Here is a 15,932-nt window from a genome sequence, read left to right as displayed (position 1 = left end):
CAACCACTGTCACCTAGGAAACACTTTAGGCCTCAGCTTGGAAAAAAGCAATACACAGCACATGCCAACCCACTGTCTCCCAGGAAATGCCCCTGCCAGTGTTCCAAATTCCCATAATTTCTTCTGCCTCTCCTGTGCATGCCTGACTTGAGGATTTCCCATCCATCCCTGAATGCCCCAGTCTCTGGTGCAGGGCTTCTCACAGACGGATACATTTTAAGGTAAGAAGGAACAATTAGATCATCTAGTCTCATCTCCAGAATGACACAGGCCATAAAATTTCACCTAGTTACACCTGTATTGAGCCAATTTGTTTTTGACTACATAATCGTCCAGAAAGGCATCTAGTCTTCACTGGAAGACATCAGGAGATGGAGAATCCATTACTCCCTTTAGCAGTTTGTTCCAACAGTTAGTCTTGCTCATAGCTGAAAATTTTGCCTTATTTCTAATTTGACTTAGTCTGATTTCAGCAAGCGGCCATTGGTAATTGTTATGCCTTTCTACACTAGATTTTAGAGCTTTTTAATATACAGTATTTTCTTCCCATGAAGGTTCTTATTTATTGTAATCAAGTGACCTCTCCACCTTCTTTTAGATAAGCTAACCAGATAGAGCTATTTAAGTCTCTCGCAGTGATGTTCTAGCCTTGTTTGTCCCAGGATATTAGATAGACAAGGTGGTTGAGGGAATAACTTTCATTGGACCAATTTCTGTTGGTGACAGAGACAAGCTTCTCTGTGGATGCTCAAAAGCCTTATTCTCTCACATGAACAGAAGTTTGTTCAATAAAAGACATTTTCTCCCCCACCTTCCCTCTTTCACAGTAAGGCATTTTCTACACCCCTTGAATAATCTTTGTGGCTCTCTTCTGCACCCCTACAATCCTCCTCCCACCAAGCTCCTCACCTCTGCCTCCTCCTCAAGGATCTGCGTGGCTGCCTCCCGCTCCCTACGCATCCTCTCCTTCCATAAGAACAGGACAGAGTCAGAACAGCATCCAAGCAGCACAAGCAAAGAGAGAGGCAAAGGGGTCAGCACCACATGGGACAGTCCCTCCATCAAGGGAAGGAGAGAGAGGTAGCAACTCCACACAGCACAAGCTGGGCAGTTACCAGGGGAGGAAAGGGGAACAGAGACCCCACACAGCACAAGTTGGACAGTTATCAGGGAAGGGGAGCAGAGATCTCACATAAAACAAGCCTGGAAGTTATCTGGAGGGAGGGAGAAAAGACCCCACATGGCACCAGCTGGGCAATCATCAGGGGAAGGGAGACATGATAAGGCACTAGCCCCTTAGTGCCACCATCCCTCCAGGGGCAAGGAAAGGCAGGAACTATGGTAGAATAAAGACAGACTTGAACTGTGCTGCTCAGTTCTCTGTCACTCAGCATACGGAGACCATGACTGAGTCTCACCTGGGTGGCAATGATTCAGCTCAAAAGGATCCCTCCCCCAACTCTGGGCCTGCATATGAAAAAGAGAGGTTACTTACCAGTAACTGTTGTTCTTTGAGAGTCACCTCTGTCCATTCATACTGGTGGGACGTGGCGCCCCGGGCTTCGAGCTGTGGAACTGCCATGAAAATCCATGTCCATTGGGAGAAGCACAAGAGATCTCCCATGAGGGTGACCTCATTGCCCTGGTCTATACAAAGGAGTGCACCCCCAACCACCTCTAGCCCTTCTCCCCAACAGCAGACCACTGAAGTTCTACAGAACTCAAGATAGAGGGGAAGGTGGACAGGTAGTGTAAATGCACAAAGGCAACTCTTTAAGAACAACAGCTACTGGTAAGTAACCTCTCTTTCCTCTTCTAGAGCCTCTGTGCTTTCCCACTTGCAGGTAATTAGCAAGCATTCAAAGGCATATAAGCACTCAAACCCCCATCTCCCAAACAGAGAGTTGGAGTATGATGGTAAGTTCAAAGAGTGGTGCCTGATGAATGCATATACTGCTGCTTTGCACCCCTCCACCAGGTAACCCGACTAAGGCAGACCAAGAATGCTGCAGTGGTTATCATGGAGCAGGTCTTTAAACCAGGAAGTACTGGTTTCCTAGCTAAGATGAGACAATATTTCATACATCTCCTTATTCAATATGAAAGTGTCTGTTTGATAATGGAATTCTGGCGTTGCTCCCCATGAGCTATGAATATTCTATTAGATTTTCTAAAAGACTTAGTCTTTTCCAGGCAAAACCAAAACTTTCTCTTGTACATCTAGGACCTGGAGATAAGTTTCCATGAATTGACACTTGTGCCCAGCTCACCAAGTGATCCATGACCTGTCCTATTCATTATTTACCACTCCGCCAAGCTTTGTCTTGCCTGCAAACTTTATCAGTGAAGGTATAATGGTTTCTTCCAGGTCACTAATAACAATTTTAAATAGTGAGTGGCCAAGAACCAATTCCTGCAGGACCCCACTAGATATACACCCATTCAATGATGATTCCCCATTTACAATTACATTTTTATGTCCATCAGCTAGCCAGTTTTTAATCCATTTAATATATGCTATGTTAGTTCTGTAGTGTTCTAGGTTTTTAATCAATAATATCCTGAATTAACAAATAAAATGCCTTACACAAATCTAAATATACTACATCAGTACTACAGTGGAGCCGCATCATAGGCGCATTTAACTTACGCAATTTTAACTATATGTGCTCGGCAAAACAAAATAAAAAAAGAGAAAAATAACAATTTAAATATTGTATCTGTAGTGTGGGTGATTCTGCTCACCATTCCACTCAATGAGTGTTTGACTATACGCGATTTTCGCCTTACACACTGACTTCAGAACCTAACCCCTGCGTAAGCTGCGACTCCCCTGTATTACTTTTATGACCCAAACCTGGAATCTCATTAAAAAAGGCTAACAAATTAGTTTGACAAGATCTGTTTTCCACAAACCCATGCTGATTGGCATTAATTACATTACCCTCCTTTAATTCTTTATTAATCGAGTCTCATATCAGCTGTTCCATTATTTTGCCTAGGATCGATGTCAGACTGATCGCCCAATAGTTACCCAAATCATCCTGTTAATGCTTTCTAAATATTGGTACAGCATTGGTTTTCTTCCAGACTTCTGGAACTTCCCCAGTGTTCTAATAATTATTGAAAATCAACATTAATGGCCCAGAAACCTCCTCAGCCAGTTCTATGAAAACTCTCAGATAAATTTAAAAATTTTAATTTTAGAAGCTGCTGTACAACATTCTCCTAAGTTACTACTGGAATGGAGAATTTCATCATCATTACATAATATAATATCCTCTGTTTTTTTCCAAATACAAACAAAAATATTTATTGAACACTTCTGCCTTTTTTGCATTGTTGACAATTCTATAATTTCCTTCTACCAATGGATCAATACCATTGTCAGGATTCTTTTTTGTTTCTAATAGACTTTAAAAACTCTTTATTGTTCTTAATTCTGCTGGCCACAGATTTTTCCTTTTGTTCTCTTATATATTTTTTACAATTTCTACTTCTGATTTATATTCCTAAGTATCATGGGGTTGCAATAGAAAGGCTTGGGGGCCCTCTGAGAGCCAAAGTAGTCCACAATAGCCAGCAGGTTATCTCCATGTTGTGAGATGGAGTGTCTCTGGGTCAGGATGCAAAATCCTCCCTTGCTGTTGCAAGAGGCATCTGGAGAGAGAGAGGCAGCAGACACAGCGTAGAAGATCTGGGTACCAGTCCTGACAAGGCAACATTGGGCCTATTAATATAATGTTGGCTTTGTCCAACCAGATCTTCCTTATGACTCTGAGTCTGAGGAGGATGGGAGAGAAGGCATATAGAAGTTGGCTCCAGTCCAGGAGAACCACATCCAAGATAAGACTTTTCTCTGTGCGCTCCTGTGCAGAACACATGGCATCTGGTGTTATGTTCAGCTGTGAAGAGGTCTATTACAGGGTTACCTCATCTCTGAAATATCGCTTTATCCTTCACTGGTTTAGGACCACTGGTGCTGATTCTGAGATCTCCTGCTGAGCAAGTCTGCCTCCATGTTTTCCTCTCATGAAGTGCAGAACAATAGGGAAGATTTTGGATGCACCACAACCATAATGTTCTTGCCTCGACTGATGACTGACAGGAATGTGCTCCTCCCTGCTTGCTGATGTAGTACATGGCTGTGGTGCTGTTGGTAAGCACCTATACTACATGATGTTGCAGGGACAGGTGACGGCCCTGAGAGACCATCATACTGTCCTGAACTCCAGTACATTTATATGGATTCTGGACATCCAGGGCTTCCACAGGCCAAATACTTTGAAGTCTTGCAATGAAAACCTCAGAGGCATTGGTGGAGCATGTGAGGGTAAGGAAGAGCGAGTAAAGGACATTTGCCTGAGGACCTTGTCCCTGTTCTCTCACCACTGAAGCTGTTGGTGCACTCAAAGAGGGACGGGCTGTGCCTATTCTGTGTGGCTTCTTGTCATCCAGAGCAGCAAGGGTCTCACATTCAGACAAGCAAAAGGTGCGATGTAGATCAATGAAGTCTCAGGCCTAGTAGTTGCAGGAAAAGTGTTGTGGTCTATATAAGTTGCTCATTGAGTGTTGTTAATCAGTCTCATATTTTGCAAAATCTCTCCTCTGGAAGAAGGGCTCTGCTTGAGTGCAGTCTAGGATGCTCCAGGTAAGGTGATACGCTGTGCAGATTGAAGCAAGGATTTCTCCCAGTTGATTAACAGTCCTAGTGACTGGAAGAAGTTGCTCACGTATTGGATTGCTGAGGCGAGACAGTCATCAAGGCATGAGTAGACGAGTGACAAGGTTTGAAGGGAGGGGATTGGGGGGATGGATTAGTGATGTGGTGCACATCAGTATGCAACTCTCAAATGGACCCTCAAAATCACTGTTGAGAGACTGATGCTGAGGGCTGTGAGGAGAAACGGCATGGGATCCTGCTCCTACACTGTTGAGGGTATTTCCCAACAGACAGTTTAGGAGGTGACCTATATCATCTATGAGACTGCATCCCTTGGTGTTGTGAGGAAAGCAGCATGACGAGCAGGAAAAGCTCATAGAATCATACAATATTAGGGTTGGAAAAGACCTCAGGAGGTCATCTAGTCCAACCCCCGCTCATAGCAGGACCAACACCAACTAAATCATCCCAGCCAGGGCTCTGTTAAGATGGGCCTTAAAAACCTTTAAGGATGGAGATTCCACAAACTCCCTAGGTAAAGACGAGTTCTGTTTGCTCTCTGTGGCAGTGGTGAAGGAGCTGAGGTCGTGCATTCTCTTCTACAGAGTAAGACAAGGACATCACCTCACGCAAGAACACTCATGTAGCCCCCGCACCCCACTCCCCAACAGACATGGCCTTTCGAGGCAGTTCTGCAGCTCAATGAGTCAGACGCCAAGTCCTACAGGTGTGACTGCACAGGTTCTTAAAGAAGGACTGGAGTTTAACATGCCCCACTCCTCCAGCTCAGCACAACAGAGCATTAAAATTACCAAAGCACACCTGTGTGAGCTGCTGGGAGAACAGGGCTGCCTCCTGGCCCTGTATCCTGCTGATGAGCAGAGCCCCTGGGGGCTGGAATGTGTGGAAGATTACTGCAGCTGCAAAGGTGTGACTTCTAGTTTAAATTAAGTGTGCATTTGGTGACTGCAGATTCTACATGCCTATGCTCTCAATTTATATTCCTAAATTTGAGGTACTTTTACTGCTTTGTCTTCAAAGAGTAATAAACGGAACACTTCAGAAGAAAGGTATAGCTCTCCCAGGGAGGAAATGCCATCACCTGACAGGTAAATGACACTTAAACAAACTCACAAGGGGTACAAGCATCATGCATAGCGCAACAACAAACCCTCTGTGGTTGATGAGTCAAGGGTGTGGACTCTATGACCCTGGAAAACTATGCATGTGGTTGCCCTGCAGGTGTCAGGACAGGGACAGGTCAAGAGCTGGCTGCAGAAATTGACATGGTCTGACTAAGCTGTAGGCCTGTCAAGAAGCAGTAAGGAAATGCTAGGGAGCCCCTAATACAAGGGAACCCCCACCCTCCTTTTTATTCAAGTCTTCTTTAAAACTTTGCTTCTGTGCGGTCAGTCATAATCATAGACTATGAGACCAGAAGGGACCATCGTCATTATGACACCCTACACCTCAGGGGAGCGCCCTGTAACCCCCATATTCATCATTTGTGTATAATTCTGATATTTCATATAAAGCATGCCATGTGAAGTATCGTGGGAAAGACTATGATCTGCTGAAACCCACTGTTCCACCTAATATGTGTATCATTAATGCATATAAAATTATAAGAATTGTGTTGTATAGTTTTCACTAAAATTTGCTGTGGGTTTGGGAAGCACCCAGGTACTAGCTCTCCAAAGACAATGACGAGGGAGGTAACCAACACTCAGGTGAGTGCTGAACAAACATCACCAACCATTGTTCAGCAAGGGACTTACAATTCAATGACTCACTTGCACAAGGCCACACCAGGGGAATTGCTCAACCTTGCCTGGTGACTCAGCAATGCCCCCAGAAGTGCCTGGGCTTGTGTTCTACAAGTACGCGGACCAAGGGTATAAAACAGAACACAAGGGCCCATGCTTGGCCTTTCTCCTGACCCCGCCTATGCTGCAAGCAACAAACACTCTCAGAAGACTGAAGGCTCCAACAGAGGAGACTGGCCCAGGTTTCAAGGCTGAAACCTGTGTACTATGAACTGCAATATCCAGTGGGATGAGAAAAACTGCTTCATCTAGATGTTGCCCAGTCTAATAGGGTTGAGAGTTTAGAACGCGTGCTTATATTTTATTTTGGTAACTAACTCTGACTTTTTGCCCATCACTTATAATCTATCTTTTGTAGTCAATAAACTTGTTTTCCTGTTTTATTTTTACCAGTGAGTTTGCCTGAAGTGTTTGGTAAATCTGTTCAGGTTTACAAAGGCTGGTGTATATCTACTTTCCATTGATGAAGTGGTGAACCAATTAAAAAACTTGCACTGTTCATCTTGAGCAGTACAAGATGGTATATTCCTGAGGTACAAGGCTGCGAGCTGGGGGGAATTGGGCTGATGCCTTTCTCTGTGTGATTCATGAGTGGCTTTAGGAGCATTCATGCAATCTAGCTGGGTGTGGGGTTCCATGTGCGGTTGTGCTGAGTGATTACAGAACCTGGAGGGGTTTGCTGCTTGTCACTAGAAAAGCATTGTGAGACACAGCCCAAGCTGGAGAGTTAAGGTGGAACAGCGATCCCACATTCCCAGGCTACACCCCGGGGATCCTGTCACAGTGATCATTGAGTCTGACCTCGTGCACATCACAGGCCACAGAACCCAACTCCTGTAATAGACCCTTAATCTCTGGCTGAGTTACTGAAGGCCTCAAATCATGATTTAAAGTCTTCAAGTTACACAGAATCCACCATTTACTCTAGATTAACCAAGCAAGTGACCATGCCCCATGCTACATAGGACGGGCACCAAGATGAGAGAATAAATGGTTATATTTTATTTTAAAATTAAGATTATTGGTGCCACAGGCCTAAAATCACCAAAGTGAACAAAAACGCTAAAGATTCCTGAAATCAAATTCAAAAGTCTGTTGTTCAGACCCTCATAATCTGATTCCCTTCACAGTTTAAGATTTTGGTCCAAATCTTCAAAGCAATTGATGGGTCAAAAAGTTCCAAAAAGTGTTCAGGCATCAGTTTTGGATTACTGTAGCTGTCATAATCATTCCTTGCTCCTGAACTCCTGGTTTCAACCGCAGCTTGATTTGGACTTTGCCTTCTGACTTGGACACTGAAATCAGATCCTTGGTATCGATCCTGGCCTGGAACCTGACTACACACTCCTACACTACTCCCTGCCTCAGGTTTGCCCCCGCTTCGAATATTGCCCCCGCTTCGATTGCCTGTGGTGGGATCCTGATGCCCCGGTTCTTGTGTTGTGTGAAGGTGTAATTAACACTTCCTTATTCACTTTCTCCACTCCATTCATGATTTTATAGACCTCCATCATATCCCCTCCTTACTCATCTCTCTTCTCAGATGAACAGTCCCAGTCTTTTTAATTGCTCCTCATATGGAAGCTGATCCATCTCCCTAATCATTAAGGCTAAGATTTTGTCAGGGTTATTTTTAATAAAAGTCACAGACAGGTCACAGGCAACAAACAAAAATTCATGGATGCCATGAGCTGTCTGTGACTTTTGCTGCTGCTGTGGCTCCATGGTTTCTCCTGCCACCATGGTGGCTGGGAGCTGTGGGGTTCCCCTCCCCCTGCGCACACAGGAACTCTGAGGAGGCTGTCGCCTGTTGCTGGAACCCTGCAGGAGGACCCTGAGGAGGCCCTTGCCCGTTGCTGGAATCTTGAACCTTGCTGGGGTCCCTCTGGCTGCCATCTCCAGTCCTGCAGCCCCAGGGGCCAAAACAGAAAATGTTACAGAGTTCTCTGCAAGTCATGGATTCCGTAACCTCCATGACATAAATACAGCCTTACTAATCATTTTTGTTGCCCTTCTCTGTAACTTTTTCCAATTCTAATGTATCTTTTTTTATGTGGGGTGACCAGAACTGTATACAGTATTTGAGGTGTGAGCATACCATGGATTTATATAGCGGCATCATGGCATTTTCTGTCTTATTACCTATCCCTTTCCTAATTGTTTCTGACTGCTGCTGCACACTGAGCAGATGTTTTCAGAGATCTATCCACAATGACTCCAAGATCTCTTTCTTGAGCAATAACAGCTCATTTAGACGCCATCATTTTGTATGTATAGTTGGGATTATTGTTTTCAGTGTGCATTACTTTGCTCTTAAATAGGTAAAGGACTGTTTGAATTTAGATGTAGCATTTTGAACCAGGACTTGCAGTTGTGTCTCCTTAAAATAGAGGCAGATCTGAATTGTGTGTTCCCACCTTTGACTTTACCAGCGGTGCGCAGTTAATGGTGCTGTTTGGAGAGAACTGATCATCTTGGGGCTCCCATCTAATCCAAAGAACAAAGGCTTCTGCTCCTACAGCGGGGGCCTATCTTGTGACTGAGGCACAAGTACAGTGAAGTGCAGCATGAAACGATGTTATAGATGCTGGAATAGTCCCAATGAAGCAAGAGAAAAGAGGTATGGGAAGACAAAAATAGAGGGGCTGGAGAGATGGGGATATTGGTGATCTGAGAGAGTTGATACCGCAAGGTGAGGAGAGGACCCAGAGCTTCCTGTGGGAAGTAGTGCTCTGCTTAGGGCAATTCTGCAGCATTTCCCTCAGAACTCATCACCTTGGCCAACACATTGTCAAGGTCAGAATGTCAGTGTGAAAATGCTCTCACCACTTTCTCCATTTCTTCTCTCTCCCACTGAGTCGCCTCCCTCACCATCTCCATCTCCTGGGAACAAAGGGGAAGATCAGAGAGCCAGATCCTCAAATGACCCCTGCCCTAGGGGCAGCACCATCACCCCCATAGGAGAAGATATGAGAGTCATATCCCTGAGCACTTTTGGGAGAAGCATTACCACTTTTCCAATCCCATGGAAACAGCAGGTGCACAGGAGTTATGGGGAAGAGTGAAATCTTCTACCAGGGGACCCATCCACCATGGCGCAGGCTCCATAGGCCAAAGCAAAACACTGCAGAGCTTCAGAGACCATTCTGCCCCATCCCATTCTCCTGAAGGTAGTTATAGCACCCACCTTTTGTAGGATCTCCAGCTCCTCTGGGGTCAAGTCACGGTCAATGGAGGAGATGCTCTCCAGGCTGTTCTTGCGGCCAATGCCAGCTGCAAAGGGGTTGGCAATGATTCCTGGGGACATCTGCAAAAAAGAAGATAACATCACATGTCAGGAAAGCCAGTGCCTTAGACCACAGAGACCCCACCTGTCCCCTGGGTACTCAGAGCACAGAGAAGATCTCGCCCCACAGACTACAGTCATGTATCTCTTCAGACCCTCCCCATCCCCTAGGGTACCCAGACCACAGAGACCATCTCACTCATGTGCACAAGGGCACTCAGAATATGGAGACAAACATCACAACCCCAGGTGTCAAACAGGTACATTTTGAGAAAGTGTTCTGACTTGCCCAGGTACCCTCACACAATTTGGGGGGCTGGGGAAGCAGAGGGATTCTGAGCAACCCTAGCACTTCACAAGGAAGGAGGATCTCAGATGGGAGGCCTGACACAGCCAGGCCCAAACAGGTATGTCACCCATAGCCTACCATCTTCTCAAGATTTCACAGAGAAGGGTCACATGTGGCCTCCACCAAAAGCTAAGAAGTAGTTGATTGTCATGGTTATTGTGATATCGTTGTATGGGAAACAATTTTAGGGCTATGTAACATGTAGAGCTGGGGTAGTCAATAGGCAGACCATGGGCCAAATCTGGACTGCCAGCCGCTTTGGAATGGACCCTGAAATCTTTTTATTTACTTATTGTTATCAATACTGGTTTTTTAAAATTTCCTATGGAGTCTGGACCTTGACTATATCTTGACCAAGACATTTGGACCTTGACAAAACATAACTGACTACTTGTGATGTGAAGTATTATGTTTCAGATCTGTTGGGAATGAGTGTATCACCTGAAGCAGGTGAGACTCTTTGGTATTACCCTTGGCCCTCATGGCAGTGGTAGGAGGCTCTGACTGACCCTGGCCTCTCATGGGGTGAGAGGAGGGAGCTCTGACTGGCCCTGGCCCTTCGTTAAGCAGGGGGAGGAGGCTCTGATTAGTCCTGACCTCTCGTGGCAGGGGAGAGGGGCTCTGACTGTCCCTCGAGCATCATAGGGCAGCGGGAGCGGCTCTGACCGTCCCTGGCCCCTCATGGCAGGGGCATGGGGGGATCCAGAGACAGCTCCTCAGCTGTCAGCAGTGACAAAGGAACTGAGTGACAGGGGAGCAGCAACACTGCTGTACCAGCAGTTGGGCCGTACCACTCAGCTGGCAGCATTGGAATGTTCCACCTGTTGACATTGGGCACGGGAAGGGGAGTTCTCCTAAACTCTCTAGCAGTGTGATTTGCAGCCCGTCTGGCACTGGATGCCTAAGACCTCTGAGTGCGTCTGCAGTGGCGATGTCTGTCTAGGCCCTGCATGCCCAGCAGTCTGTGTTGGGGTGGTGTGTACCAGACAAAGTCAGGCTTGGGGGAGCAAGAGCCATTCAGTAATTCACATCTGCAACATATCATGAAGAACCACAGTTACATGAAGTAACCGTTTCTTCTTCTTTCAGTAGATGCAGCTGTGTATTACATTTAGGTGACGCACAAGCAGTACACCCCGTGGAGCTCGGAGTCTATGTAAGCAAGAATCACAGGACCATCCTATCAAAGCTTGCATCTGCCCTGGATGATGCAGTGATGGCATAATGGTTCAAGAATGTAGGTATGGATGACCACATAGCAGCCCTGCAAATATCCAACATGGAAATGTCACTGAGGAAAGCTATGGACATTGCTTGTGCTCTTGTAGAATGAGCTCACACCCACTGAGGAGGCGTAGCCAAAGCTACTTCATATGTCATCTTGATGCAGGATGTCTGCCGTTTAGAGATTGTGAAGAGACTGCCTGACCTTTCATGTGATTTGCCATATGACACAAACAGGCAAAGTGAAGCACAAAACAGTTTAGTCCTGTTCAGATAGAAGGCTAGATGTGGCCTGACATCTAATGGATGGAGACACCGCTCCTCCAGAGATGGATGTGGTTCAGGGGAGAACACCAGTAAATATACCGCCTGGTTCAAATGAAACTGAGAAACCACTTTAAACAATAATTTTGGGTGTGGTCATAAAGTCACTTTGTCTCTGGAGAACCGTGTATTTACTGCTGGGGAACTCCAGATAGGTTCACATTTAGAGCCTGCAACTCATGGACTCTTCTTGTGGCTGTTATCTGTACCAGGAATGCAATTTTTGACACACATGTGGAAAGGGACAAAATATGGACTTGAACAGAGGTCCCATCAAAGCTGCTCCATCCGTGTTAAAGTCTCACACAGGAACTGACTCTTGGATCAGAAGATGTAGACAAAGGAGCCCTTTTAAGAATCTTGTTATCATGGCATTGGAAAAGACTGATCTTCCCTGAACAGGGGGATGAAAGCCAGGTAGTCACCAGAACCAGATGGGATTCACTCAAAAGTTCTGAAGGAACTCAAATGTGAAATTGCAGAAATACTAACTGTAGTCTGTAACCTATCATTTAAATCAGCTTCTGTACCAAATGACTGGAGGATAGCTAATGTAATGTCAATTTTCAGAAAGGGCTCCAGAGGTGATCCTGGCAATTACAGGCCAGTAAACCTGAGTTCAGTACTGGGCAAACTGGTTGAAACTATAGTAAAGAACAAAATTGTCAGACACATAGATGAACATAATTTGTTGGGGAAGAGTCACCATAGTTTTTTGTAAAGGGAAATCATCCCTCACCAACCTACTAGAATTGTTTAAGGGGGTTAACAAGCATGTGGACAAGATGGATCTAGTGGATATAGTGTACTTAGATTTTCAGAAAGACTTTGACAAGGTCCCTGACCAAAGGCTCTAAAGCAAAGTAAGCTGTCATGGGATAAGAGGGAAGGTCCTCTCATGGATTGATAACTGGTTAAAAGATAGGAGACAAATGGTAGGAATAAATGGTCAGTTTTCAGAATGGAGAGAGGTATACAGTGGTGTCCCCCAGTGGTCTGTACTGGGCCCAGTCCTATTCAACATATTCAAAAATTATCTGGAAAAGGGGGTAAACAGTGAGGTTGCAAAATTTGCAGGTGATACAAAACTACTTGAGACAGTTAAGTCTCAGGCAAATTGTGAAGAGCTACAAAAGGATCTCTCAAACCTTGGTGACTGGGCAACAAAATGGCAGATGAAATTCAGTGCTAATAAATGCAAAGTAATGCATATTGGAAAACATAATCCCAAGTCTACATGCTAAATGATGGGTCTAAATTAACTGTTACCACTCAAGAAAGAGATCTTGGAGTCATCATGGATAGTTCTCTGAAAACATCCACTCAATGTACAGTGGCAGTCAAAAAAGCAAACAGAATATTGGGAATCATTAAGAAAGGGACACATAATAAGACAGACAATATTATATTGCCTCTATATAAATCCATGGTATGCCCCATCTTGAATACTGTGTGCAGATGTGGTCGCCCCATCTCAAAAAAGGTTTATTGGAATTGGAAAAGGTTCAGAAAAGGCAACAAAAATGATTAGGCAACAAAAATGATTAGGGGTATGAAACGGTTGTCATACGAGGAGAGATTAATAAGATTGGGACTTTTCAATTTGGAAAACAGATGACTAAGGTGGGAAGTAGCCCAGGGAAACCAGACTTCAGTTGGGTAGTATTTGTGGTTTAATAGCCAGTCAGCATGTTGCGGCAGGTTCCCTGCTGATCCCGAGGCGAGACATCTCGCCATTGTTAGGGCCCTGGACTGGGACGTAGTGGAATCTGGTGGGCCTGCGTCCCCCAACGCCTGACACCCCACCCCTGCCTGCATTTGTCTGTCGCCTGCTAGATCCAGGACGACAGCCTGCCAAAGGGTTGGAGCCCCTAGACTGCTTTATTGTGTTGCCCGATTACAGGCCTGAGCCTAAAGACTGCTCATTAGCTCAGCCCTGCCTGAGGGTAGAGCCAATAGACTGCCTGAGGCCTATTGACTGTTTGGGGTTCCACTCTGTTATGAAAGACAAGACACTAATGCCTATTCTGCTAATTCTCCTGACACGAGGCTGTGATCCAAGCAATGTAGTGAGGCAGTGTGGCCTCCCTCCAAACCAGAGGGGGTAGGGACGACTGTGACACTACTACGGGCCCCAGTGAACTCAATTTTCTGAGTGGGAGCCAACATTGACTTTCCGGTGTTTAGCATGAGACCAAGACAGTCAAGCAAGTGCAGTGTGATGCCAACATGAGCAAGAAGTTCCACTCTGGATCTGCCCTTCAGTAACTAGTCATCCATATGCAGGACTGTGTGAATTCCTTTCTTCCTGAGATATGCCATGACAACAACCATGCATTTGGTAAAAACCCAGGGGGCAGAAGAAAGGCTGAATGGGAGCACTTTGTACTGAAAATGGCGCTCCGCCACGACAAACTGAAGGAACTGTCTGTAGTGAAGGTAGGCATCCTGAATGGCCAGAGCAGAAAACCAGTCACTCTGAGACAATGCAGCAAGGACAGCTGATAGAGTGACCACTCAGAATCTCATGACCCGATATATTTGCTGAGGCCACGAAGGCTGAGCATGAGTCTTACCCTTCCTATGGCTTGGGCACCAGAAAGTACTGGAAGTAGAAGCCATGACCCTGGTGTTCTGGCGGAAGCTTCTCCGCCGTTCCCAAAACCAGCAGAGAGCAGACTTGCTCAAGCGGCAGTATCTCATGAGAGGAGTCCCTGAAGAGAGACAGGGAAGGAGGGAGGGGATGAGCTGTGGAGAGAAACAGGATGTCATAGCCTGATCTGGTGGTGCTTAGGAATCAGTTGTTGGTGGTGATCGAGCCTCAAGCATTGTGAAAGCAGCCAGCCTCTCCCTAAAGAAGGGGAATAGGGAGAGAGGAGCAACGATTGGAACGGTGCTCTGGACCAAGGAGTCAAAATGGGCGATTGGAGGGCACCAGGGGAGGGCATGAGGACTGGCCAAACCCCAAGCCCAACTGCTTCATCCTGTGGGATCTCTTCCCCCTTCTGGGGTAGCCCCTTGTCTCAGAAGAGGGGAAAGCTGGCCAAACAGGTGCTGTGGACAATCCTGCTGCTGGTGTTGCTCTTGAATATCACAGCGGCGCAGCTGCACCGCTGGCGTATACACTCCAAGGACTGCAGGATAGCCCTGGAGTCCTTGAAGGAGTGCAGCATCTCAACTGTCTTGTCTGAGAACAGCACTGGGCTGAAGGGCAAATCCTCACTGGCTTGCTGGAGAGTGGGGGCATGCCTGAATTCTGCAGCCAGGAAGCCCTACTCATGGTGACCGTGTAGGCCATCACCCTGGCCACGGTATCCACAACGTTTAGGATGGACTGCAAGGATGTCTTAACCACTAAGTATCCTTTGGTGACAAATGCCCGAAATTACTCTCGCAAGGCCTCAGGCAGGTGGTCTGTGAATTTCGACACAGATGTCCAGTTCATAAAATCATACTTGGACAGCAAGTCTTGCTAATTAGCATTTAGCATCTGTAAGACAGATGAGGTATAAATCTTCCTGCCCAGGATGTCCGATCATTTAGAGTCTCTATCCTTCGGGATGGACTTAACCCAGCCCTGCTGGGCTCTGTTCACCATGGTTACAACCAGAGAATTTGGGGCTGAATGGGAGTAAAAACCCTCAAATCCCCGCACAGGAAGGAAGTAGCACTTTTCCATGCACTTAGCCATAGGTGGTACTGAAGCCAGTATGCTTTGGAGGGCTTTATCTGGTCCCAGGAGCGCATCATTAATAGGGAGGGTGACTCTCCCAGGGGCAGACAGCTGCAGGATATCCTCTAATTTGTGGGTTTCCTGCAAGAACTCCTCTTGGATACCTAGGGAAGCAGCAAAGCATTACAAAATAACTTAGTACATTTTGAAACCCCCTGGTACTGAAGGGGAGGAAAAGCCCGGCAGCATGGAAATCATTTGGAAACAAAGACAAGGCCATCAACTTGAGCCAGAGCCAGATCCTTTCCCAGGGCTGATGGGCAAAGACAATATGACTCTGTAGGCTCTGCAGAGAGAAGGCAAGTGTGGTAAGAAAGAACTGAGGGGCGTAGGGATGGCACCACCTCATATAGTCAGGGGAGGGGACATGGCCATGAGGTGTCCTAGAGAGCAAAACTCTCTGGCTGTGGTGCACTGGGTGTGCCCACACCTAAGTGGAATGCACAGCTGCATTACGCGAAGAAGACACCACTCTTGTGCTCTATCAGAGAGGGTTACCTTAAGAAAGGGTTGGTTCTGAGGACCAC

The 15,932-nt window shown here is 46.1% G+C and overlaps 1 protein-coding gene across 29 annotated transcripts in view; it reads right to left on the bottom strand.

The window, feature by feature from the left end:
• SCRIB (scribble planar cell polarity protein) overlaps positions 1-15,932 on the bottom strand; it is a 212,188-nt gene that overhangs the window by 96,513 nt on the left and 99,743 nt on the right. For 24 of the 29 annotated variants that reach the window (XM_032762915.2, XM_075063333.1, XM_075063340.1 and 21 more), the window contains 3 exons: positions 9,677-9,796; positions 9,316-9,372; positions 910-966 (listed from right to left, as the gene is read on the bottom strand). In XM_032762915.2, coding sequence (XP_032618806.1) covers positions 910-966; positions 9,316-9,372; positions 9,677-9,796 — 234 coding nt within the window. The remainder of the gene's footprint in view (positions 1-909; positions 967-9,315; positions 9,373-9,676; positions 9,797-15,932) is intronic. The other 5 variants (XM_075063331.1, XM_075063348.1, XM_075063353.1 and 2 more) reach the window with 2 other exon arrangements.

This window comes from Chelonoidis abingdonii, chromosome 2 (genome assembly GCF_003597395.2).
Source record: "Chelonoidis abingdonii isolate Lonesome George chromosome 2, CheloAbing_2.0, whole genome shotgun sequence".
NCBI classification, from domain to species: Eukaryota; Metazoa; Chordata; order Testudines; family Testudinidae; genus Chelonoidis; species Chelonoidis abingdonii.
The sequence above is the reverse complement of the archived record's forward strand: the minus strand, read 5'-3'. Positions and strand labels throughout refer to the sequence as shown.